At 45.3% G+C, this 27,303-nt stretch overlaps 3 protein-coding genes across 6 annotated transcripts in view; 1 reads left to right on the top strand and 2 right to left on the bottom strand.

The window, feature by feature from the left end:
• The window catches only part of RAD51B (RAD51 paralog B), a 353,109-nt gene extending 342,774 nt beyond the window's left edge, over positions 1–10,335 (bottom strand). The window contains exon 1 of the mRNA XM_085549011.1: positions 10,206–10,335. The gene's annotated coding sequence lies outside the window, so the exon portion shown is untranslated. The remainder of the gene's footprint in view (positions 1–10,205) is intronic.
• Positions 1–19,816, bottom strand: part of TMEM229B (transmembrane protein 229B) — a 31,316-nt gene extending 11,500 nt beyond the window's left edge. The window contains exons 1-2 of one of the 4 annotated variants that reach the window (XM_015864807.3): positions 10,206–10,339; positions 633–685 (exon numbers count right to left, since the gene is read on the bottom strand). The gene's annotated coding sequence lies outside the window, so the exon portion shown is untranslated. Of the gene's footprint in view, positions 1–632; positions 686–1,574; positions 1,698–10,205; positions 10,347–19,744 lie in introns of those variants that run through there. The other 3 variants (XM_015864808.3, XM_085549028.1, XM_085549027.1) reach the window with 3 other exon arrangements.
• LOC146760728 (uncharacterized) lies at positions 3,235–20,844 on the top strand. The gene is made up of 5 exons (XM_085549819.1): positions 3,235–3,250; positions 3,718–3,873; positions 19,246–19,975; positions 20,094–20,200; positions 20,593–20,844. The coding sequence occupies exons 1-5, from the start codon at positions 3,235–3,237 to the stop codon at positions 20,616–20,618; spliced, it is 1,035 nt and encodes a 344-aa protein (XP_085405945.1). The 3' UTR covers positions 20,619–20,844.
• The last annotated feature ends 6,459 nt before the right edge of the window (positions 20,845–27,303 follow it).

Genomic DNA, 27,303 nt, shown 5'->3' on the forward strand with positions numbered 1-27,303 from the left:
ATAGTTCTACATCTTTCTTTCAGATTTCCTTTTTTGACTGCAGCATGCCCAGATGACCGCACTTGATTGAACGTTCTTCCTAATAAAACCAGTGAACGGATTCATGACTCTGATGCAGTACACTGTTTTGAAAAACAGTCTATGTTTATTAGTTGACATCAGTATAAGCCTTTACTCTTATGGAAATAAGACACAAGATGTGTTTGTATGTATGTGCACAGGGATGCCTTGGACACTGCTGTATGACAAGTCCAGGAATTCATCTTTCATATATTTTATGATCTGGGTGGCCCAAACCATAAAATAATACAATACCTTTGCTTTGCAGATCTGGCAGTTTGTGGCTGTGATATGTGCTGAAAGCCTACTCATATTCATCCCTTCTCCCAGATCTGATGTACACATTTAATCTTCAGAAGAATTCTAAACCATTTCTTATGAATAGCACCTAACAAACATTTCCTTTGGAACTAGTGGAATTTAACTGTGTCACATTGATGCTGCCTACTTGATAAAGATCTGAGAAAGGAATTAAGCTTCCACCTTAGTAAGCCTCCACCTTACAACAGAAAATCCTTAAGAACTACTAACTCTAATCCTAAACTCAGCAAGGGGGTAAAAATAATACTCACCTCTTCACTTCTATCGGTTGCCAATCCACACAGAAGATATTTTCCACTCTCAGCTGGAGAAAGATGGTACAGACACAAAAGGTCAGCGCACAATGACAAAGGAAGATTTGGATTTGAGTTCATACACACAGCTGCCACAATAAAAGGCAGAACAATTTTCTTGCTTGAAACTGCTACCATTTTTGTGTCATTGCCTTTAAGATCCAGGAGTCGAAGCACAGAAAGAGAGGGAAAGCTGTTGTGAAGCTGTGGAAGCCCCATCCCTGGAAGTGTTCAAGACCAGGTTGGATGGGGCCCTGGGCAACCTAATCTAGTGCCTGATGTAATGACTGGCAAACAGAGGGGGTATTGGAAATAGATGATCTTTATCCTCCAACATAATCCATTCAGTGATTTGGTGAATTAATGTGGAAAAGACTTCATAAGAACTTTGCACTGAGAACAGAAGACAGTTGGAAAGACTCAGGACAATTTGTAGAATTGAAGGAAACAAGGAAGAGTACACACACACAAGTAAATTTTTAAGTGTATAATAAGCAGAGTCCCTGCAGGGACCAAATGTCGGTAAAGTGAAATCACTTGTTTTGTAACCACTAACTTCACCTACACAGATAATAATGAAGATCCATAGCTCTTTGCAGCTGCTACAGTGACGAGATAAAATCTGCATAAATGTTCCACCCTTCTTCTGACTACCAACCTCAAGTCAACAGCCTCCAGAAACAGCTTCCCTTGACATTAGACACAGTTACAGAAAAGTAAGTTCTGCTCTGCAGGCAGGAGATTGTTCTGTGCTTCTCTAGTTCAGCATTCCCTTCTGTCTGAAGAAGCTGCTGTATGCAGGAAGAACAGAAAATGACCAAGTATAGACAGACTGTGCACTGACCTGCTTTGGCCTTATGAAACAGAGAAGTCAATTGTTTAAATCCCATCTCCACTAACCTGGTGCTGAAGTGGGGCATGGCTATCACTTGTATAATGCCCTGCAGAAAGCTCAGCGTCATGAGAGGACTTTTGTCTATCATCTCCTGCAGCCTCAGCCCTGGGTTAGCAGCACACATCACAACTGAAACTGACAAATGCCCGATCCTGGTTTGCATTTGCCTGTTCCAAACACTGAGAATGAAATGGAAGAAAAGAGAGATAAAACACCTTTCTAGAGTAGAAATTTAAGACAAATGAATTCCTTGCATCCCAGCTTGTGTCAGAATACGTCACAGTAAGATGGATCCCCCCCTGTACACACATAGGTGAACAGTCTGTGACTCAAACATGTCACAACACATCATCTGTCTTAATTCCTTGCTGCTGCAGGAAGACTGAGATTTAAAAACTAGAATCCCATTTATTTTGCTATTTGGGCTTCAAAAAGAAGATGTTCCAAGACACAATGTTTTCTTATATTTCAAAAGATTGACAAAACTTCCTCATAATCCAACTACATGCACTAATTAGCCAGAAACCTTGGCCATGTCAGAAGAGAGACCAGACACCAGTTGACTCTGGATTCATTTACTTGCCTCTGGAAGATGTTCTTTCCAATGCAGATGACTCACATTGATGCATAACACAGAAAGTTCACATTCTCAGTCTCAGAATTTCTAAACAGTCCAGCCAGTACCTTTCACTAATACCAAACTGCACTCACAAAAACACTTTGATGGGCATACAGGGCCCTCCAGAACACACAGGGACATGAGTATGGAGGGGCAGTTGATAGCCACTATCTGCCTGGTATTCAGCTCTGCAATGCACATGGCTTGTCTTAACTGCTGGGCTCTGAAGGCACAATGGCTTGATGTTTGTGCCAGAGGGGGTCAGACCTGCCACAGACCTAGACATGTTTTCAATAATTTTTTGTTCCTAGTACTTTCATCAGATCAGAGACAGAAACCTGACACAGCAAACAGCTCCAAGCCTAAACACAGCCTGAGTACCAGAATCTTACTGTTCCCCTCTGCTCTACCACCTCACCAGCATCAGCTGACTCAGTTAAACTTATTACCACTCCTTAGGAAACCCTATTGCATTTGATCTTTGAAGGAAAAGGAGTTCCTAGTAGAAAATACCTCACACAGTTCCCACGAGTAGTTATTCTGGAAGTTTCACGAAGCCTAATGACCAAATCCTGTAATGTACAGGACGCTGTCAGCTGCAAGATGAGAAAAGATGCTCCCTACCAGGCTGCACTCCACAGGACATTTACATTCCACTCATATGTGTAAGAGGAAGTGGTCAGATCACTGCTTCCCACCCACAGAGTTCAATTCTTTCTTAATACCTCCCATAACTAGTTTCTGTCAGTGACCAAGCTGTTCCTTAATTTCTGTGATGTTGCCAGAGGAAGCTTATTGTGTCCTGCACCTGGTAGGAAGGACTCAGTTTCCCCCCTGGGGTGGGCCTGGGTAGCTCAAGCAGGAAAACACTGTGGCCACAACACAGTGCAGCAGGAGAGCAGAATGGAGGCAAGCTGCCCCCCTGGAGCCACATGGTGTGGTAGGGGCCTTTTCACTGAACAGCAGTTCCCCTGACTTTGTTTTATCCTGCTGCAACCTAATGCTTATCCAGCTACTGTGTAATTACCCCTTTGTGTTCAGACAGAATGGCCTTGGCCAGAGGTGAGAGAGGCATCCTGACCAGCTGGCAATACATCACTGGCTCCAGAGAAGAACAGGGCTTTTCCAGAGCCAGACTATTTTCTGTTTGGGGCTTTCTGTTCAGCTCTTTGTTTGGAGTGCCCTTAACACCTGACTTATGTTTTCAGCTTTTATTCTGCAATTTCCTGAAGATAAAAGATAGAGACATACCCTAAAAAAAAAAAAAAAAAAAAAAGGTCCCACATGCTATTTAGGAGACGTACCTATTAGTTTAGCAGTCAGAAGCTGAACTCTCCTTTGTGCAGGCACAAAGATCTCATTAATATTGACTGAAATTAACCTTTGGTAGGAGCCTGTTCCTTGATATTCAGCCTCCAGTCACCTTCTTTACACCATACTAAGGCAGAATTTGATTCTGACAAACTATTTGCATGATGGTTTTACCAGCTTTTGAATTTCATATAAACTTTCCCTCTCATCACATACAGACCAGAATGGACTCAAGAACTTCAAGCACTCCCAGGTACCTTGGCTACAAGCTTTGTCTCTGCAGCCTCTCACTAGCAGTCAACTCAAGCTGTGGTGGCAGCCAGAGGTGGACATACTGGAGACAAAAGTGGAGTCTGCACATTGGTACAATCAGGGTACTGACTATTCCCACACCTTCCCAATATCTCCCTACAGGCACTTAAAGCTTATAGAATCATCATTTACTTACCCCAGTTAAATACCCAAGGTCAAGTGGAATAATTTCAGGTTTTATCAAACAGGAAGATTTTTTTTCTTTGTTTTCCTTGGGGCTACAACAGGTACCTCATGCCTCTGGGCAAAGGGACAGCTCTCTTCTGTGTGTTGGAAATGATCTTGTGATAAGAGTAATACAGAATTCTTCAGTGTAATCCTGCTCACAATAGCCACTGAAAACATAAGAAAGAAGAAAAACCTCCCCAAAACAAACAAAAGCACACCTAAATTCCTTTAAAATCATCTTTAACATGTGTTCAACAAACAGAGCATCAGATGACCCACAGCAAATTGAACCAGAGCAGCAGCATATGTTGTCTCTGCTTATGTAAAATGCTTATGAGCTGTCATTTCTGTGCCTGAATCACACATCTGCAGTTGGCAGCCCTGGAGGCACACACTCTGGTCACCCTGTCCATTCCTCTCAAGGAGGCACTTGTACCCACAGTATGTGCAGACTTCTATGGCAATCAGCAGGTATCAGAGCATACACTGTTGGTAGGATGAGTAAGAATTTAAGTTCTTATCACCTACCATGGCTAAATCAGACTGATTGTGCTTTTGTTATATGACTAGTCTCAGTACATACAACAACAGACCTGTCACACTGCACTCATGACAACCAATGCTAGTTCCGCAACTTTACACAGCGACTTCTAGTAAAGCCAAGGTGTTTAGAATGGCTACTGAGGCACTTTACAAGTGTGCTCCTTGTGCTTAAATCTTTTCTAACTTAGAGCCTATACTGCATCTAACTAGCTTGCTTCACTCTATCTTCCTTGTTTCTCAGAGTTCCCATAGCTGTAACAACATACAATGTTAACTTACACATTGCATATCTAAAAGCAACTTTTAAACTAGTACATGTGTAGCACAGAGCAGAGTACATCTGTACCCGAAAGCACTCTAGAATCACAGAATCATAGAATTGGAGGGTGACTTCTAAAACCTTACGCTGATAACAGTTTTCTGAGCTATTTCTCACTTTAGGTCTTAGGTCACTCCCAGTCATCTGAATTTAGACACTGACAGCATAATGTAACATACAAAGTTCTACACTGCAGCCACAACACTGGCAGAACCTCCCTTCATTCTGTGACAGGCTCTGTGATGATCAGCATAGAGGCACAGTAAGCACGGCTTGGGTGTCTCAAAGCTGTGCTGCCTCATGAAACAATATGCAAACTGATGCAAGCCCAAAGATGTAGTGGCCACAAGAGAGATGTGAGGGGCTAAATAGTACAGCACAGTAACAAAGAACTCTCAAAACCTCTGTTTTGCTGAGGTTCACAGTGCTCTGAGACACAGCCGTGATGAATCACCCCACCTCCCCATACCTCTGCTGCCAACTGGCTAATTAGACTCAACTATGTGGTGCAAGAGCTGTGTTTAGCTACAGATAGGTTTGGCAAGTTGCACAATTGGTTACTGATACTGCCAAAAGCCATCCAGCACCACTGGAACGCAGAGAGCAATTGCAGCCAGCCGCTTGCAGCAGCACTGGATCAAGATGGAGTCAGAAAGGCTGCAGGACTGGGAGGCTCCAGTACCACCCTTGTAGGCCCAGACATCTGGGTCACATGGATGCTGGAGCTCACCAAGGCTTTTATTTTTTTTTTTCCAGGGAGCCTTGAGGCGCATCTCTGAGTGGATTCACACATTCATATTTAACAGCATGTTCAATAAGCTTCTTCTCTTCAGTACAGCACTTAAGAGTGAGTAATTAAAGGAAATATTACTGTAGTAGAGCTTTCTCATTAGCAACCTAATTAGCCTTCTGAAAATAATTAACATTCCTTTCTATAAAGAGAACAGATGACCCATTACATCCATTAGACAAGCAAAACAAATGCCCAAGGTAAGGGACTTTTTTCAGGGGAAGAGCATGAGAAGCATTCAGCAGCATTAGAAGTGCCATTAAAGGAGGAAGCACAGAAGCCTGTGACTCATGAAGACTAGGCTATGCAGGTGGGTATGCAGGATTGGTGTGTGTCTAGTTGTCAGATGTGTACGTCAAGCATTTGAACACAGATATGTTCTTTTATCTGCCTCTGTGACCTGCTGCTAATCCATCAGCTAGATGCTGAGAAATTTGGCACTCCATCTTCTTTTTGAATGCTCTCAAATTCAGCCACTTACAACCAACTCTCTCCAAATGCAAAAATAAAAATAAATCCCCAAAAGGTCTTTTTTTTAACAGATTTTTTTTTTTTTAATAGTAATTGTTTTTTCCCAAATAAACCACAATTTAATGTCACACGCAGTTCATTTCCACAGCCCACAGGAACAGCTGAGGTGATGGTTAGGAGCAGCATGAAGTACCTCCCCGCAGGCTGCAGAGGGTGGTGCTCTGATCAGTTGGTGTGCTGAAAGAGTTTGGAACATGTTTCTTAATCAGTACCTGTTTGAAATCGGTGTGGGTGAGCAGAGTGACAGCTATCAGTGTTGTGGAATGTGTGCGTGTATAGGTGAGAAGAAAGCTAAGGACACAAGTCAGCATATCACAGACTGGTATAGCAAGAACCGTGGTATTATCACAGTACTATCATGTGTGTTGATTTAGCACAGAACAACAGATAAAGGAAAAACAAGACATGACAAAATAAAGCTTCCCAACATCCATGTATTCCTGATCATGCATAGAATCATAGAATCACAAAGTTGGAAAGAACCTACAAGATCATCTAGTCCAACCGTCCTCCCTTTACCATACCTACAGAAAACCACTAAACCATATCTCCTAGCTCCCTATCCAGACGCTTCTTGAACACTGCCAAGGGATGGCGACTCCGCCACTTTCCCATTTCTGTGTTCATACATTTACATTCCCCTGGCAGAAGAGTTGAATACTCGTAGCCTTCAAGTGTGATTACAGTGAGGCAAAGCTCAGCATGTGAAAGCTTCCACAGTTACATCACTATGGAAACCACACATCCACCTCCTGCTCTGTTTGTCTACTTCCTTATCTGATTAAAAAAAAAAAAAAAAAAGAAAAAGTATACCTCCAATCTCCACACTTCTATCCAGACCATAGGAAGACAAACACTTTTTACCTGCCTCAGGAAGAATACTTTCTTCCTTCAGAGCCACTCTATGAAAGGCCCCACCTCTCCACCCAGCCAGGCAGGCTTCCACAAGAACACTTACTCCACTTCTTTCAAAAAGCACTCTCCAAACCCAGGCTAGGATTTCATCTTTGCTTCCCATCTACAACTTCTCTCAGCTTCTGGACTAGAACAGCTCCAGCGATGAGAGACTCTTAGGGCAAGTTCAGTGAGAAGGCTCAAAATGAAAGCTGAAAACTGTGAGCTATACTGTCTTCCCTTGATTGAAATATCCATTTTCTTTCCTCAAAGCTCATTTCTGTGGAAGAACATTTGAATTGCTCTAAAATTAAGGTAGATGACATTACTAGGCAGCTGCAAACACAAGGGCTGAACTCTTGCCAAAGAAGCCCATTATTTCAGCAGAATTTGCTGGTTAAAGGTAACTTTTCCCTCACTAAAAGTATAAATCTCTCAGCAAAAGCCTGATAGCCAAGTGCACATCTGGAAGACACAGAAGAAAAATGAGGAACAACACTTAAAAGTCTGAAATAAGGTGTGCATTCTGCAGCCTAGGTATGTGAAATGGCTGATGGAATCTTTATACTAACAAGACAGAGAGGGTACATTCTCCCCTGTATCTAGGTATGTGCATTTTGTGCAAATGAACAGCCTTTGAAAAAACCTTCAACAAACTCTCTCCAGCCTCCCAGCACACCTGTCCCATGAGCTCACAGCAGTTCATGGAAGAACCATAACAGAATTTAGCCTCTGCAGTTCCTTGACACCTCTCAGCTTCAGCTGCTGTAAGGTGGAATGATACAGAGATGGTAACAAAGATGATGACAGATATTCAAAAGGTTATTTATGAGAAAAAACTCACTGATATGGATGGCTTCACTGGGAAATGCTGAGGCAATCTCCACCAGAGAGCAATCTCCAAGAGATGCTGCCTTAGTGGTGGTCAGCCCTTAAATGAGGTCTAGAGGAGGTGGATTCAAGCTCCACCCCTTCCGGGAGCACAGCTAAATTACTCTCACCTGTGCTCCCACAGCTGACCCAACACTTGCCTCAGCTGATTAATCAGAGATTCAGGCTGTGATTACCAATTTCCCATATAGCTGCCAACAAGTTTTCCAGTCATTATGGAGCAAATGCCCACTAGTAAATGAGTTGAGAAAAGCTATATATTTTACAGAGGTTTCCAAACAGCACGTAAGCACTATCTTCTATACTAAGGTACTTTGTAATGAAAGAAAAGTCCAGCCGTGTTCAGAGGACTTTTGGCAGATGAGCCTGGCTTCTCAGTAGGACAGAGACAGAAACAACCTAACATAGTATAAATCCTCTTACAAAAAAAGCAGGGTGCAGCCACACTAAATGTGCTGCTCCCCTGTCACCTTTCACAAAAAGGACTGGAGCAGTCAGTGCTTCCTTCTTGATCCTAATTCATTTCCCTCCCACAGACACTCCAGGCTGCTATCACTAGACACATCCCAGTTCCATTGGTATTACAGGAGTTCCTACCAACAGCCCACAGAGCGAGCGAGCGAAGGTTACTTCTGTGTCCTCAAGGATGTCACAACAGTGCATATGACAGGTTCTTGGAGACGGGCAGCCTGAGTGGAACAGTGATGCAGTCTGCAGGGTCGTGTCCCTGTGGCTCTGGGAGCAGATCTGTCTGCATCTCTGGCAGACGGCATCCTGAGCAGCCCAAGTGGATGGCACATACAGGAGGCACTGGAGGAATTAATTATGCATAGTCTTGTTCTGCTGCCAATGGATCTATGTTTTCTTGTGCCCACACAGAGCTCAGTTTTTGTTTTAACAGTAACAGGAGATGTCTGCGCCTCCTTTGAGGGGCTCTTGAGGGCAGGTGATAAGCGGTATTTGCTCTGCTTACAGCAATAGTACCATGCAGCAGGGCACATGCCAGACGCAGCTTTCTCCAGAAGAACCCATGGCTGCATCACTGACAGTATGTCTGGGTGCACTCCAAGGCTCAGTCCAGCAGCACCAGCCTTCTTGGGAAGCTGCTGACTTGCTTTGTCATAACCTGCAGCACTGGCCTGAACCTTTCTGCTAAAGAGATGACATTCTGACCAAATGAGGGTCTGTATTCAACTGCACAACCAGCAGTAAGATCGGATCCAGAGCCTGGAGCAGTTGCTGATGCTGCTTACCCACACTGCTAGCACTGCCATTGTTCAGCCCTCTGGTTTTATTCAGTAGCTGTCCACAACTGCTCCCCATTCCCAGAGAGGGGCAGTGATCAAGCAAGGCTACCTGTGAGACTTGCACAGTACCACCTGGGATCCCTTGGACACCACCACTAGGAGAGGGCAACGAGACCCCTGAGACAGAGAGAAAGCTATGACGAAGGTGCTATGTGATTCTGTAGGTGCTACACATGGAAAACTCAAAGTTATTTCCCAGTCAGAGAAGTATTGTGCATGACCTATTGTGAAGGCCTTAGCCACAATCCAGAAAACAAAACTGTAGTCTAAACTGCTGCAAGCTGCACCAGAGCACCTGTACTTTGCCTCCTGCTAGGGCACTGTGCTGCAGAGTGCACAGAGAACACTGCAGGGATTGTTGCCGAGATCCCACAATGCCTAGCTTACCTGCCAGCATCAATGTAAATCTTTGGTCAAATATAGAACATTTCTACTTTGATAGTGTTTTACTCTGTGCAAGTGAAGCAGGCTGCAGTAGGTACAGGCAAGAGGAGTCTGTGATCAGCAGAGTAGCACATTGGTAAATCGGGTGCACTGTTCCTCAGGGCCAGAAATAAACTCCACATCATCTGAGTCACACCTGTGCAGAGAGCAGCCCCTGCTTCTTACCTACTGCTCTCCTTTAGCTCAGGCACTGCTCCACTGTCCTGATTGCTGTGACTGCCTCAGGCTACCCGTGGGTGAAGTTTTAAAGTGACAATAATGCTGGAATAAGCTTGGCAATATAAATAATGAGTGATCAGAACAGCGTGACATGAAACAGACAGAAAACAAGAGCAATGCATGCAAACAGCAACCTTACTCACGCGGGTCAAACTGGTGGAAATAATTTCACCTCCTGCCCACTACTCACCTGCTCTACATATCTGCTTCCACCACGCAGCCACCTCCACTCTCACCAGAACTCTCTGTGCTGCAAGCCCACTCTTGCCTTCTACCCTCAAGCCCTACCTGTTGGGAGGGATCCGGCAGCTCTCCCGCTTTGTCCTGCTCCCACTTTACAGCATCCGTGGTGAGGCCAGGCTGTCCCCGCAGGTCTGAGCCACTTCAGACAGCTGCCGTCTTCGAGAAAGGAGTATGCAACCAGCAGCTAACGTGGTGACCGGGCAGCCTTCATAAAGCAAAGCAGCACAGGTTAATGTTAATGCGGCACAATGTAAGAGAGGTTTCCAACATCCAAAGAACAACATATGTATCTCAACCCTGGCACCCAGCTGCGTGGATGGCCAACACCTGCCGAGTGCAGGTGAATGCTGCCCCTGCCCCAGTCCTGGGCTGGCTGCTGGCAGCCACTCCCCAGGCTGGGCTGGGTCCTTCTGCTCCGCACTGTCCTTCTGGATCCCTGCCACAACAAACACGAGGAGCATGGCTCTAGAGCCAACGACCAAAGGTTCCTCACCACTGCCATCTCAGACAAGGACTCAGTTAACCCTCAGAGAATCTATCAGAAAGTATTTACTCATTGTTTTTTTTTTTTTCCTGCCCATTAACCATTTTCAATTTGTTAACTTATTTTCAAGTAAGCTGCTGACTACTTTTCATTCCAGTCCGCCTCCTATCACTGCCTCCCTATCTCCCATCTGATCACACACTCCTTCCCCTCCCCTTTCTGCTCCACACCTTCAAACAGGCAGACTCCCTTCAGCCCCCAGCCTGTTTCCCCCCTAAAAGGCCCAGCCTGTGAGCAGAGACACGTGCCTGAGCTGCCCTCCCCTTCTCAGGCACTGACACTCAGGATGCCACAGTGCTGCTTTGCGCAGAAGTCACACGTTAAGGTGCCAGTTCCAACACAAAAATATCCAGCACATACCCACTTCAGTCTCACAGATCTCACACTCTAAGGGCTTGTCTACACATTGCAATTTTCTAGATTAATGGCATGTGACGAAGTTACAGAGCAAGAACACCTATGTGCCAGACTGCGTAACAAACAGGATCTTCATGTTATCACAGAAATGCAAGGGTTGGAAGGTACCTCATGAGATCACCAAGTCCCACCCCTCCCACTACAGCAAGTATCCTGCAACAGATCACATAGGTAAGCATCCAGATGAGCCTTGGATATCTCCGTAGAAGGAGACCCCACCACCTCTCTGGGTAATCTGTTCCAGTTCTCCATCACCCTTACCATAAAGAAGTTCTTCTACATGTTAGTAAGGAGCTTCCCACATACAAATTTTAGGCTGTTCTACTTGTACTATTACTACACACCTGAGCCTGGCCTCATCCATCTGCACCCGACCTCCCTTCAGATATTATAAACATTTATCAGATCTCAATGAATGTAAAATTTTGGGCACCTAAATCCAACAGTAACTCAAGAGAAACATTTTCCCTTAAAAACAAACAAACGCAATACAAACAACAGAAGAAACACTCCATTTGCCTTTAGATAACACTGAACTACAAAAACATTCCAATAAAAAAAGCACAGATTAAATAACTAATCCTCCCCCAACAAAACCTTCCCACCAAGATTAGCGGAGTGATGAATAGCATAAACCCACTAATTAAATCAATGTAACATGGGTATTACGAGACACACCGAGCACTTCCTGCACATGCACTGAGGTTAGCCTCTGCTTTGGAGCCTCCCTTACCATGAGGAATAGCTGCTATTTTAACAGCCAGGTGCTTATACGTCACATTGGAAAGAACGGCTGTTGTTTATAAGCTCTCATTTAAATTGCTCTAAACGTGATGTTCCTGTAAATTATTCGCACGTACTCTATTTTCATTGTATGCATTTTGTTACAGTAGAGTATTGGTTTCCACTGAGCTATTTATCAGATGCTTGCATACAAAATTTCAAGAAGTATTTCCTAGAAATGCATTTTAAAGAACACAGAGAACTCTTTTTACGTAGTCACATCTATTTGACTATAATTTGTTTTGTAAAAGAGTGAAGAACAAAATGCTACAAAACAAGCAGCTGTAACACTCTTGGCTCCTTCAAGGCACAAACCTGAAGACCAGAAAACACAGCACTGCTTTTAAACCAGGAGCTGTGCTCTGGGTCACCTGTTTTGTTTCTCTGAACCCAGTTAATAAACACATACACCCACTGCTTGCCACAAGGATGGCCACACCCTGGAAAAAAAACAAAGTACATTTTTGAAAGGGTATATTTATTGCCAGATGAGTTCTGTGTATATCAGTGTGAGCGCTCCATCCTCGCTCAAATGTTTGGCATCGGAGTGAAGGACAGAATGGGGCTGAGAAGTTCTCCTGGAAGGGGGACAACACTGGGACAGCTCTGTCCTGTCCTGCACCTTCCTGCACTGCTCAACCCTTCCCCTAGCACCAGCCCTACAGCCACCCACAGTGTCACAGAGACTCCAATTAAGGGATTTGTCATTCATCTGAATACTGCTCCCAAAAATCTCTCTGTTCTCAGCCATATCACCGCTCAGATCTGGCTCTCAGGCCTCCACCCAGCAGGAAGAAGTTCCTTTTCTTTTCTTTTTTTTTTTTTTTTCCAATAAGGGAAGCAAACAAAAAAGCCACTTTCATTTCTATGAGCTCAAAATGTTCAAGAAAGCATAGCTTTAGTTGCACGTGTAACTACACTAGAAAGAAAAAGAAACTCTTTGTTAGCAAAGACTGTGTCGTAACATAAGAGCAGAGAGGCAGCGCTTAAGATAAAGGCTTGACCTTGGAGTTCACAGCACTTTGGCTGGTCAGAAAAGGTCACATAAATGATAAGTGAACTTCTTGTGCTGAAATGCTAATGATTAAAAAGGTGTAATGTTTGTATTAGCAAAAATCAACAACTACAACAAATATTCAGCAGTGGTGTGTGGCCATTCAAAAAATAAAAAGAATTACAATCTGAAGCCCACTGCAATGTGGGACTCAGGCTCCTCTCAGATGCCAGCAGCAGCAGATGGGGGCTGCACTTCAGTAAGCGAAGGAGCAGCACTCATCCAGTGAGAACTGGATGGAAATGAAATTCCTGGCTGCCAAGTGGCTACATGTGTATTCCTTCACCTGTTTGCTTACGCCTTCGCACGATTTGCAAAGCACACCAGAAAACTCAGGTCCATGCCACTATCTGGCAATTAAATGGAGCTGTTCCACCAACAGAGAAGCCCCTCAGCAGCACCTGTACTCAGTTTATCCGAAGCAGAAAGCAAACAACTTCTCAGCAATGTACCCCCACCCCTGCAAGACCTCTGTGGAGGGCGAAGCAAATGTCACCCAAACAAACCCCAGCATGCCCTTCCTTCTGCCCTTTGGTTGGGGTTTCCAGCACACGGAGCAGTCAGACTCTGGGATCCCCAAACTCCAGGCACATACCACAGGGAATGTGGCACTCCCTCCCAAAGGCAGGAGGTAGGGCTGCACCATCCCCTAAGATGATGTCTGGGCTGGAAGAGGAGCACAGCAAGAGGTTGCAAAATTCCATAAAACAGTAGCGTGCAAAACACCTGCAAAAAAATACCTAAGTATTTGTGAGGTCAGGAGCATCCTTTCCCAAATACCTCCATGTCAGCCCACTGTGGCTTCCAGCAGGCCTTCAGTCTCAGCATGCTCCTAAAAGTGCTGGCAACAGCAAGCACTGGAGAGCCTTGGGCAGGTGCTCCACACAGTCACGGGAGCTGCAAATGACACTGTGGATGGTTACCAAAAAGAAGCAGAATTTCAGAATAACCAACAAGAGTCTATTTTGTTGTTGTTGCAGTTACCCTGCAGGATTTCTAAGACACACCCTGCAATGTCAAATAGCCAGGTTTCAAACGAAATCCCCCAGATCTTCCTTATGTTATCAGAGTCCTACTTACTGTTTCTCCATGCACACTTCACTGCTGATGTTCCTCCCATTCCCTTCATACTAAGATGATGAGAACAAGCCAGCTGGCTCTACACATAGGTTCTTGTGCATTATTGCAGCTCTCAACACTACGGGGCAAATGGGTCGCTGTGGGTGTTCAAGGTTTCCCACAGCTTGCCACACTTCTCTGCCATGCACCTTTTAACCAGTCTCCCTCACTTTCTTACCTCTAGTGTTCCCAGGGATGAGCTATGTCCTGCTCTCTACAAGCTGGTGAAGGTCTGTGGGAGAGAATGGCTGTTTCCTTATATACACACTTACTTACACTTCATTATTTTGAACAGCTCATCTAACATTTGTTCTGTTGCTTTCGGGTTCTGTGGATACATTTCTGTAAAACCACAGTCAAAGCTGACCTCACAATATGGCAGTCAAGCAGGAGGGGAGTTAAAAAGGAGCAACTCTCACAGAACTCCACCTACACGTGCTTCATGGAGAAGTATAGAGCATGTTACATTATGAAAGTGAAGTCACTGGCTTTTTGGTAACTGAAGGCAGGGTACAGTTGCTTAGCAATTTATCTGATTACCATTTTTCAAGTATCACATGCATACTTAAGAGACGTTACATAATAACGTCTCACTTTCATGCTTCCTAAATCAATTTTTTAAAAAAATAGATTGAAAATCTACTAAAGTTCTACCAAAATTAATGCCTGTGTCTTCTTTTCTGGCAAAAGAGAAAGGACAAGATAGTAGCTAAAAAGCAGGTTGAAGCATTAAGATTCCTGTATATAAGTGGCTTTCAGAATGTTTCTATGCAAGCATTTTATTTTATCTACTTGTCTGCAAAATGACAGAGAGGTTCTTCATTAAGAACAGAAAGATTTTCAGATGAAAGATGTTGTGGAAGCACTTACAGCTTTTTTAGTACTCCAAACATTGTTAAGCCCTGGTCCTAAGAGCAGCAAATTATAATCTTTGTCATGACATTGTTAGGAAAACAAGGACTGTCCAGTCTCACACCATGCAAATTAAAATTCTATCATGAGAATCCGATACTTTCACTATCTGGGAAAGAAAAAGAAAAATCCAACCTTCCCCCTACTCCACAGTACATACCCCAAACTGAGGCTGCAGTACTAAGTGCTGCTATAGCTTCTGGGCTCCCACTATGAAAAGCAGAGGTAAATCAGAACATGTGCATACATGGCATTTTTAGAAAAGAACATGTTGTACCTATCGATCTGCTCTTTGAAAACGTAATTACACTCTAGCTAATCTATGAAAGAATTGAGCCTTTAGCTGCCTTTACATTAATACCTCATAATACGAATAGCAAAACTAGGCATTGTTTCCAAAAAGGTATAATCAGCTCTAAAAAGAACTTGCCCCATAGAGATAGACCTTTTCACATCCACGAGTTATATGCCAATAAAACATAAACTGTCTACTTTATATATGCACCTCTGTCTTCAGCTGCACAGAAAGCGTCTCAGCTGCCTGGGGCTCCGCTTACAGCACATAGTCCCTGTCAGCTCAAGTGACCAAAGGTGAAGTTTTGGAAACCCCGTATCTCATTCCTATGGCAAAGTATTAACTGGCGATGAAAAACCCCCAGCAAGGATAGCCAGGCTCTATAAAGCTAATGAATCTTACCTTCACTGCAGCTCCTCTCTTGCTAGTAGACATTAGAGCAATTTTATAAACTCTGCCCTACATCCTGTGGCTCTTGTGCAAGTCGACGACCAATTAAAGGCTTAATAGAGAGACTTGCCTTGGAAAGACCTGCTGGATCAAAATAAACCCAATCACATGGCACCTATCATGCCACTAGTGGAAACCATATGCACATTTTGAAAACACCAGGCATCACAAAATGAAATCATTCCTCTCCTGGTACATAATGGAAACATCCTTACCATGAGCCTCAGCCAATCTGAGATCCAAGGAGGACACCTCGGCTGAAGACTGTCTTGCTGGCTGCACACACCCACCTCTGCCAACACTGCTGATCGCAGCAAGAACCCACCCCACCTAGAGCTGCAAATGGATGCAGTTCGGCCAGAAGTTCTTAGCCAAGATTAAGCTGATGGAGCTGGATGAGTCTGACCATCTCATGCGCATATATTCTGGATGAGAACAAACCAAAGAAAACAGCAAACCCAGCAGGCACTTGGGAGCACTCTGCGTCACAGCTGTCCATACTAGGAGAGAGCTTCCCCCCTCAGAAATACCTCGTCACCTCCCACGTGAGCCAAAGAGCACAGCACAGTGCCTGGCAGCAGCCCTGGTGCAGGCTCAGCACCAGCACACCTGAGCACAGGGTAGCTGGGAAGGAGCCCTTCCTGCTAGGTCATTCATGCTATCAGCACTTATCCAATGACTACTAATGCTTGGATCTTATGCAATGAAAGCAAGACAGCACACATCTGTGGTAGAGAAGATTCTCTCTGTAATCTAATCCAGCTTTGACAGAAGCCTGCGAGGGCGGAGGGGGTTGAGATAAGGTTGTGGCAAACTTGTGTGCTGGCACCAGTAAAAATCTAGAACAAAACAAAGGTAACAAAATGCTACTCTCTTTCATACAGACTAATTAGATGCTTCTGAACTCATACATGAAAGACAATCTCATTCAGATATGCCTACAAACTTCTAAAGTAGCTGAACTTTTACTTAGCCTATGGGGACACATTGAAGAACAGTACACACCTGCAGATAGATGCCCTTCAGCTTTGTTTTAGACAGCCCATGAAGTGCCCAGGCTCTGTCTCACACCAGATCTTATTGGGAGCACCGTTTACCACCAGGAATGCAGAGCTCTGACTGATCAGAAATGAGCAGAGAGGCTGGTCGTCTGTCCAGAGAGCCAAAGCCTTCACTAGCCTTGTTCTGGCTGCCTGCACACTCCTTTCACCAAGAGCTCAGATGCCATCTGGATGCTCCTGTTTCATGCGTTGTCACAGGACCCATTATCTCTACTGTACAATGGGAGACACTTCCACTCCTTGCCTGGGAATGGATGCACTGAGCATCTGAACACCCTGGGCTCCAGCAACTCTCCAAAGCCTTCACATGGAGGTGGGCAGCGCTCTGCAGGGAGGAGAAGAGCGGAGCCTTTTCCTGCCTCCTGCTGGCAAACAATTTGTCCAAGTAATTGACCCATTTTCTACAGAATAATTAGCCCAGGGGAATGACACACTGCTGCCCTTTAATTAGTCATGTTGGTAGCTCTCTTGTTTTACCGTGCTATAGCAGCAGCCTGAGTATAGGGGAAAAAAAAATCCACAAAACTGAAAAAAACCAAAACAACAACAACAACAAAATGAAACAAATGGAAAAAAAAAAAAAAAAAAAATTCCTTAAACACAATATCTCTTAAATGCAGCCCAGAAACAAAGACTCCTAATGCACAAATGCCAACAATAAAATTTCCCATTTATTCTGCAGTTCCCACGCCAGCCATCAGGACTCCTTCATATCACTGCATTGGGCTTCTCTTCTCTGGACACTGTCCCAGTTGCTTCTCCTTTATCTTCCATGACCAAAAACCCCTGTGCTGGTTCTTGATGGGGCCATCACCCTCTCTCCCACCTCCCCAGACCTCCTGGTGCATTCAGCCTCACCTGGCTCATTGCTGGTGCTACAGAGGGAGGCGAGAACTTCAGTCATGGGGTAAATTGGGCACTGAGAGAGAGTACTCTTCCTGCACAGCACAGGGACCACCCACAGCCCTGCAGTGTGAGAACTGGGTGCTGCCAGTCAAAGAGTGATGTGCATACCTCCAGGACACCGCAACACAACTCATTCTCTTGATGTGAAGGAATAAGCAGACTAACAAAGTAAAAGGTCAAGGAGATCCTGCATCTGCACTCCTTAAGACTTCAAGATGCTGAACTGAAGTAGAGATCATAAAAAGGTACTTCAGTCTGAAAGCTCCAAACACTGCCAGGTCCACCAGTTCACCCAAAGAAACCCTTCCCCCATTGCACACAAAGCCTTGCTCCAAGGTTAAGTTCATCTTTACCTCATGCTATGACACCACCAGTAGAACTGCAGAGCCCCCTGGCCAGGCACTGTTCCATACCTACGCACAGCCCTGTGCTGCCCTCGGCTCCCATCCACCACTGCCCATGACTCACACTGTGACCCCTGGTCCCATCCTGCAGCCTGCCCTGGGGCCCAGCATCCAGAGACCAAAATCAGACCTCCCCAGAGGAAGCTGCCCCAGCTTCCTGCCCTGCAGCAGGACACTGTGCCTTGGAGGCACAGAAAACCCAGCATGTAGTGGGACACTACAGTTCGTGAGCCCCCAGGGTGCACCATGAGCATGGCAGTACCCTGTGGGCAGGTCTCCTGTAGTACCTTCCCCAGCACCTGAGGAAGTGGCCACAGAAACTCACACCTGCATCTCAGTCACCTTAATTTTGCTGTTTCCTAGCAATTCTATGGACATTTCGTTTTTTTCACAGCTTTCTAATTACCCCCAAGCAGCACCGAGCCCCATTCTCAGCTGCTGCAGCTCATGTATTGATGCATCAGAGCTCTCACGATCCACAAGCAATGCTTTGGGCAATCCAGTCCCTTTGAAAATCCTGACACAAGGCTCCATCGTGGAACTACCACCACCTGCAAATACCCCCATCCCCAGCAGGTAATGCTCTACCTTAGAATTAGGAGGGAACCAGAACAAACCTGCCAAGCACCCGATGTCCAGAGAACAATACCAAACATTTCATCTGACAGAGATGCACTGCCTGCGCTGCATGATCAGGGGGACTTGGCACGTCGGTGCTCCCACCGGGGCGGCGATGCGGAGCTCCCCGGGAAGCCCCGCGTTGCACAGCGACTGACGGAGAGGGGACGAGGGAAGGGCGATCCCCGCTGCGTCTCCGTGCCGCAAAACCTGGGGACAGTAGTCAAAACCCTGCTGCAGGGGATGGGCAGGAGGAAGCACATTTTCCATTTCGCAAAAATTCAGCTGTTCTGGATGTTTTCCATACCAAAAATGGAACAAGAGCAAGCATCCAGAGAGCGATTTAAAACGTAAAAGCAGCGGTAGAAAGATCCCTCGTTTGAGCGGTGCCGATATCCGGGTTCCTGACCTCCCGGTACCGCAGCACGAGCGGTCCCCGGGGCTGCAGAGAAATCATTGAGGGGGATGTCGCCACCCCCCTCCCGGTTCTGGGGTGCTGGACATGGATTTGTCCTTTCCCAGCACAAAGAGTTACTGAAACCAATACAGCGAGGATATTTCACAACACCTCTCTTTGTTCAAAACACGTCACAACTCAGAAGAAAAGCAGCCCCAACCTCCTCATCTCCGCAGCTCCAGCCGCCCCCCCGCACCGCTGCCTTCCTCCCTCCGCCCGCCCGGCGCTCCGCACCCCAGGACATCGCGGCGGCGCTCGGGGTCGCGGCTCCCCACGACCGCTCCCGGGAGGGGGCGACTGCGGGCCCCGTGCCGCCGCCTTTGTCTGCCCGAGACCGGCGGCCGCCCGGGTACCCCACGGCCGCCCGCAGAGCGGGAGGCGCGGCAGCGGCCCGGCGGTGCAGGCGGCCCCCGCCGCCAAACCGAAAGCGGTAGCGCCGGTCGCCCGCCCTCCGCCCCGGGCGGCGCATCTCCGGCCGCGGGGAGGCCGCCGGGCGCCGGGGCGCGTCGAGGGCAGGTGCCGGGCGGCCGCCGCGCCTCCCCCCGCCGCGGGCCCTCGCCTCACCGGGGTCCATGGGTGCCCTGCGACCGGCGGCTGCGGGAGGCGAAGCGCGCCCGTGCCACTCGCCCGTAGTGTGGATGCGGTTGCAATCTGCACATGCTCGCTTCCGACAGCCGGCCTTCCCCGCCACCTTCCCTTAACTCTTTCCCAACTGCCTCGCACCGTCTTCCGCCCCTCCCGCACCGCGGAGAGGCTGCAGGGGTCCGGGCCCGGAGTTCCCCGCACCCGCGATGGGTGCGTGCCGCAGCACCCGGCTTTCGAGCCCTTCGGGAGCCCTCCCGAGCGGTTGCTCTGCGGGTACGCGGTACCTGCGGTGCGGTCCTTCGTATTTACCCTGAATCTATGCCCGCAGAGTCCGAGTGGCCGTGGGGCACAGCCTGCACCGCCTGCTGCTGGAGCCGGGAGCGGATGGACGCCTAACGCCACTGTCAGAGGAAATGTTTGTCTGTAGCTTAGCTGGTAAAGAGTGAAACATAATCCCTGCGAGAAGTGTTTTTCCACCCAGAAGGATCCCTTCAGATTTAAAAAAATTTTAAAAAAGGCCCAAAGAAGGAGTGTAAGAAAATAAATTTAAGGCATAAATACTAGAGCAGGTTAAACTCCTTTCTACTTCTGCATTAACTCTTCTGCGGTATGAGAACAAGGGAGAATAAAGTGCCTTTCTCTAGGGTTAGGAACCAGAAGTCTGCAACCTCAAGCCAGAGATGATGCACAGACATCTCGGTGCCCTGGGACAGTGTGGGTGACACAGCCACGTGCCACCACTTGGGAGGGCTGCGGTGGGCAGCAGCGGGTTAATGTGGTATCTTCTTCCAGAAGGGGACGAGATTTCTGTATCTATTACTTTACAGAGAGAAACCAGTGTATCCTGGGGTAAGAGGCTACCTCCAGTAACAGGAATGGGATGGGACACGGCCCATCTCCTGGCCCTGTGTTTCAGCCACCTCATCTCTGAGCTCTCCACTCTGCCCAGGTTGCTGCAGCAGCCCACACTTTCTCCCAGCCCCCACGTCTCCTGTTCTCTCCTGTCCCCTGCAATACCAGGAAGGATGAGCTCATGTTTTCAGCAGAATAAAGATGTTTTCGTGACCTCTGTTTAATGATTCAGTGGTTCAGAGATCAATAAAAAATGGTCATGGTGATGAGGCAGCACCAGACCGGCACAGGCCTGAGGCACCCACGGGAAAGGGCTCCCAAGAAGCCTGGACACAGGCTGGTGCCACAGGGCTCAGCACCACAGGTGCTGCATGGATGCACAGCCCCATTGTGACCCTGGTGCTCCTGGGGCCCACACACTGTGTGCAAAGAGCTGTGGCTGTTCCAAAGATGCTACACTGCAGCAAAGCGCCTGTCAGAGCGTCACCTGACCACACAGTCTCTCTGCGAGAGCTGGAGTGTCAGAAAGATGGAGTGTTTTAAAGGGGAAATGGAGAATAATGCAGTCAGCCCTACCCTGGTCAAGCTGTGCCAGCTGGGGTGGCACTGCATGTGCCAGTAATCTCAGGCTGGCTTAAAAAATGAACTGTCTGATGTGTATTTCAACAGAGCTGGGAAGGAAAATGCTAAGACAGATATCTGTGGTGTTGTAGAAGCACCTTTAAAATACTGCATCTGATCAGACAGATGCAGAGAACAGCAGTCAGATGCTGTGCTCATGTATTTACTGTGAAACAGCATCCTTCAGAAAGTGCTGAGCATTGTGCCAGAGAGAGAGCGTGAGAGAGATCATTTCACAGCATGAGGCAGCATGAACATTTCACAGCATGAGAGGAGAGAATGCCTTAAGAGGAGCAGAGGAAAGGTCAAAGAGAAAGGAAGATGAGAGCTAAGAGATACTCACCTACGAGAAGGAGAAATCAACAGCCGGAGACAGACCAGAATAAAGGAGAAGCACATGTAGGAAACATATAAATCTGCATTCCCCTCCCAAGTCACAGTAAGCAGGGAGGAAGGAGGAGGCAGCGAGGCAGGGGTGAGGGGGATGGAGACTAGGGCTGCTCTGTGCTGAGTGACAGGCAGGAGGGAGGCAAACAGAGAGCACCTGGGGTGGTGCTGAGCCCCTCAGGCTGGTCAGGTCCCTATCATCCAGAAAAGCTGTTGTTTCTCCATTCAGCTTCCCATCTTTTAGCCTGAGCTAGTAATGAAAAAGAAAAGCTAACAGAGCTGAGATTACAAAATGCTGAAATATAGAGTAAGATGAGTCTGGAGGCATGAGGATCCCCAGAATTACCCACTCATTATGTGCTCCTTGAGGGCTAGCCAGGAGTGAGCACTGACCTCTGCAGAACACCCAGGTGTGTGCAGGAAGCTGGCACCGAGATGGAAATTTGCAGCGACCCACAGATGCCCCAGCACCTCTGCAGCCACCTATAAACAGGCAGCAGATCCTATTAACTGTCTTACAACTGTGCCATGAGTGCCTTGCCTTTATCTGGAAGAAGAAAGATCATACAGAGCACCAGACCTTGATCCTCTATATATGCACCCAGAGCCAGCTTAGGTGTTTTTGCACCACATAATTTCTGGAAGGATTAATTAATTCATTTGGTGCAGCATCACACCTGAACATGCATAAACACCCCAAAAAGTGGCATAATCATATCTGTTTGGTACCACAGTCTTGTCTTTGGGCACACTCAGAATACAGCACAGACATACTCAGGCTTGTTCCTCACTCATCCAGCTTAGTCTAGAAGAGACTATTCTCCCCCTCTAAATTGTGTTTTATTTATGGTAAAGTTGTCAGACCGAAAAAAAATATAAAGAAAAAAAAGGATGACTTATTTCTTCAGGGACTCTTAATGCGGTCATTACAGCAGTGTCTGAGTGCATCACAAATACTGCTGTGAGCACAGTCATCCCCAGTGAAATCAGATCTCACTCTGCAGACTGGCATTTGAAGCCCAGACATGTCACAGTCAAAAGGAATCATAAATTTGAGCCTTGTCGCATCTCTTTATCCTCAAGAGATTTTTGCTTTATACAGCTTCTTATGTTTACATTTCATTTGTGAACATTCATCCCTTCTGTAAATCCTCAATGTAAATTAAAAAAAAAAGGAGCACCTGGGAACTCAGGAACTCCTATTTTTCTTCCAGTTTAGTTCCATGACTTGTCTGGTATTACTTAGGAATTAATGGAGGATGGGATCCAGCTTTCCAGAGTGGAGTTTAACCACCTGGCTCACGAAATCGCCCTTCCTTTTTTTCTTCTCCTCTCCAGCATGCCTGAGGACATCCTGCAACTGGGAACTGAGGATTTTATTTCTCTAGGTAAATAAACACAGAGCATCTCCTGTCAACTCTATATAATAAATCTCTCGCAGATGTACATTCGAAACAGGCTTCTCTGTCAGAAAACTGAGGAACAACCCTGAAGCTTATGAAGAAACTGAAGGAACTCGTTTCTTCTTTATTTTTTCCTTTCCCTTTTTTACTGAGGGGTCCCCAGTCACTGTGTTACCACATGTTCTCCAAACAGGAATAGGAAGTGTTTTTAAGACTGCTTCAAATGACATTAACCCATTTAAATTTTGTGTTGTTTGCTTTAACACAGAAATTGCTTCCTCTATCTTTTTGGTGAAGGTAGAAAAGGCCACAAACAATGAATTTTCACTACCTTCATACTTCCAGGGAGTTCACTGAAGAAAATGTTCATGTTCAAATGCAAACCTTTCAAAGTGGAGATTTCCTCACGCAATGGTTCATCTCTTTTCTTTTTCTTGCATGTGGCTGGGCTTATTTTTCACTGTAGGCCCTATCAAAGCACATTTGCGTTCTTCTCCTGGCTTCAGGCACTAACATCATACCATTCCTAACAAAGTCCATGACTTACAAAGGGACTGAAGTAGGACGTAAACCTACTCAGGTTCTTATCATATCCTTGCCCCAAATTCAAGGCCTTTAAACACCTGATTATTTAACCACACACATGTCAGTCTCTGCTGTGGGACCATATGCTGTACTTCGCCAGTAAGGTGCAGTCTGGTATGACTGATGCCTAGCAAAATAAGATTGTTTGCCTTTTTAGGAAAAATTAAAAAAGCAATCCCTTAAGGTTTCTAATTTCTTCTGCCCAGCAACGAAGCCAAAAGTAAATACTTCACATGTGGAAATTACAGATCCAGAAGGGTTTGAAGAGATCTCTATTTTCCATTTTCCCCAAGTTGCACAAATTGCAAACATCACTTCAGAGAAGAGAAAGTCAACGTACAACACTGCACATACACAGTCCTTCTCAATCTGATAACTTATCTTGGGGGAAAGCATTGCCCATTAAAAATGGCAGGTGATGGGAGCACTGCAGACTTGGTCAATGCACAGAGATGTGCTTCAGGCATCCCCAAGAGCCCCAGATTCACCTTTCTATGTTTGCTTCCCCATCTGTAAACCAAACCTCAGTTCCTTTACTCAAAGGCTGAGAGATATGCCAGTAGAAAGCAGGAGAAGAAAGGAGTTGTCTAGAAGCAACCCAGTGCTATCACTTCACCAACATACCTTGCAAGTCTGAGCCAGCTAAAAAACAGAGAGAATGGAGAAGGAACGTGATTCACCTAAAATACTTCTGAATGTCAGTACCACAGATGGGATAATTATAATAAATAATTCTATTTCATAGTGCGCCTCTGGTATGTATTATGCTGCAAAATGGTTAAGAGACTAAGTATTTCAGTAGCTGTAATTCTTATTTATACAACACAACATGTTTGTAAAGCGCTCTGCATAACAGTAAAATGACAAGTGCCTGCTCTGAGTAATTACAGTACAATTCTAAAAAATTAGTCAAGTAACAGTAATAAACCAGGAAGGGGAGGGGAGTGGATGGAGGAAACGATGGAAAAGACGTGGATTACAATATAAAAGGAGATCAATAGAGTGTTGGGAGCAATTAAACTGTATGAATGAAATAGAAAAAGTGTTCTGAAATGATGTGGAAAGTGGATGAGTCAAAGGAACACATAGAAATTATTCAGAGCAAAGAATCATAGCTTGACTCTTTAATGTATCAAATACTCACAAGGAGCTGCTCGAGAACATTCTACAGGCCGAGAGCTTTTGAATAACAAAAACATCTGAGATGAATGAAAGCTGTTCACAAGCAGGGCTGAAGAAGCAAGAGGAGCTAAATCTGTCAGATAAGCTGTCTACTATAAATACAAATTATCTGCTCTTCTCTTCTCCATTCTGCATTACCTGCACTTCCTTTGAAGTTCCATTAGCAATGAGATTCTTTAGCTTATTTCCTAAACTATTACTTGGAATGACTGCGCAATAACAGCAGCATCCATGCTTTGCCCCCAAGCCATGAAAGGCCTCCTAAGAGCTTTTGAGGATTAAACTTTTCAGGGACTTGAATCAAAAAGCACTCAGGCACCCAGATACACAGGTCACTACTAAAGGGATTCTCAAAAGCAATTTAGCAGCAATTCAGTTCATTTTGGAGATCCAAATATCAAAACCATTTTGGCAAATAAGGTTCCTGTGTTCAGGCACCTAAATAATGTTGAAAAATGTGTCCAGTGACACACTGGTGTTCTCTGCATCCTGACTTCCATTCATGTCTTTCATAAATACTTTGGCTATTTTTTGTCAGTATAATGTGTGCCGGTGGCAGAGTTACTTACTTGCCATTGGTGCATGTCACAGCTAAAGAAAGAAGTTTCTAGACAGAGCAAAGAATGGAAAAGGCACTCAGCAACTTTTATTTCACACATGTACTGGCAATCCAGGCAGTCCATCTGGTGAAGTGGCCACCTACAGGAATATCAAGACAAAGAGGAATAACAAAAAATAAAAAATAAATCAGTCAGGGACTTCTACAGTCCTCCAGTTTCTTTCACTAGCTTCCTTAACAGGCTTGGTTCATCTTGTTATCACTGAACAACAGCATTTTAACAGGCAGAATGTGAGAAAAGTTGCATGTTTAGGTACAGCTTATTGACATAATCATAACAAATATATAGCTCTCCTGCAGCATAATGGAACCCAGAGATCAGTATCACCTACAGTGACCCCTTAGATATCATAGACCATTAATTTCCATGGAGATATTCCAGTATTAAACACTATAGATCACGCTTGACAATTTGTATTTGGCTGTCAGCTGATAAGAAAGACATCTAGTCTTGATATGAAGACCTAAGGAGATGAAGGATTCACCACATGAGCTTGCTCTGGTGGTTAATCATTTTCTATCTCATTCTTCACTTGAATTTGTCTGGCTTTATAATTCCTGCACAAAGCCCTTGCTGAGATTTACTCTGCTCAGAGACCTTTCCTGCTTGTGTTTTACTCCTCCAACTGTACCAATTCATTAATCGAGCCATAAATCAAGGCATCTCCTTTTCAGTTAGTCAGATAAGTTGAACACTGCAAGTTTGTGGTTTGTTTGTTTTTTTAAACAGTCAGGCCATTTCTTTAGGTCCTGAATAATGGCAAAGCTTCTTCTTTATCTTCCCCACTTTCTCAGCAGCCTTTGAAAATAAATATCTTGCATATGATTAGCCTCCCCAGTACTACAGAGGCAAAGTAAAGCATCCTGGTACTTTTACTCACCATTCCCCTTGTTTATGCATGTGCGGATTGATTTCATCCTTTTTGCCACAGTATCTCACTGGAGTGAAACTACTCCTTATGACCCTGATCTCTTTCAGACGGCTGTTTTCCAGGGTAGAGTTTCTGATTACACATCTCCTAACCTCCTATCTGGTTCCCACATGCATAACTTTGCATTTGGCTGTAGTAAAAGGCTTTTTATTTCAACATGTCTGATCTGTCAGGTTAATGATCCTGCTTTATGCAAGTGCTTTCCCTTCATCATCACCATTTCACCAGGCTTTATATATCTGCGTATTTTGTCACTAGTGAGTTTGTATTCATTATTTACTGCAACAATTAAAGTGTTGAATAAAACTGAAGTTAGAACTTCTTAATAACAACAATCCCGTTGTCCCATGTTTCTCTTAACAAATGGAATTCATAGGGTACAAAGATCCAGTGCTGCCTACATACATTGACTCCTATCAAGTGAGAACTCTCAGTTGGTAACCATGTTACTTCACCTTGGTACCATGGAAGATGGGGCTGGAAAGCACTTTACAAGCATCCTAGTCATTGTCCTTACCAGGGAAAGAACATTAATCCTAATTCTTGATATTTTTCTAACCAAGATTATTCTCTTGTTGGAAAAACACATCCTTACATTTTCTCATTTTTTGTCAGATGATTCTTTATCAGTTAATACTTCTTCCCCCTCCCCCAACAGCTGCTAACCTTGCTGGCACGTATCCTCTGTGATTATTGACTTCATTTTTAATACTGGCACAGAATAAACACTCCTCTACTATTCTAATATTACCTCCCTGTTACAGAATTTATTAAAGATCAATACCAGCAGGCTAGAAATCAGTTAACTAAGCTCTATTAGTATTCCTCTGTAAGCTATCCAGACCTGCTGATTTTAAAATATTTACCCCCAGTACATACTTTACATTCCTCCCCGTCACTAATGGAGTGGAAAATTTTTCATCAGCCCATGTGATATAAGTGCATCATCATTTTTAT

This window comes from Coturnix japonica, chromosome 5 (genome assembly GCF_054131305.1).
Source record: "Coturnix japonica strain WE chromosome 5, WE-NBRP24, whole genome shotgun sequence".
Lineage (NCBI taxonomy): Eukaryota > Metazoa > Chordata > Aves > Galliformes > Phasianidae > Coturnix > Coturnix japonica.

Bases quoted from the DNA above. Each gene is read 5' to 3' on its own strand.
- LOC146760728 (XM_085549819.1), top strand. The intron at 3,874-19,245 runs GTACTGACTATT...GTCCTTTCCCAG, and splicing joins TGCACATTGGTACAATCAGG to CACAAAGAGTTACTGAAACC. The intron at 20,201-20,592 runs GTAAAGAGTGAA...ATTACTTTACAG, and splicing joins GTTTGTCTGTAGCTTAGCTG to AGAGAAACCAGTGTATCCTG.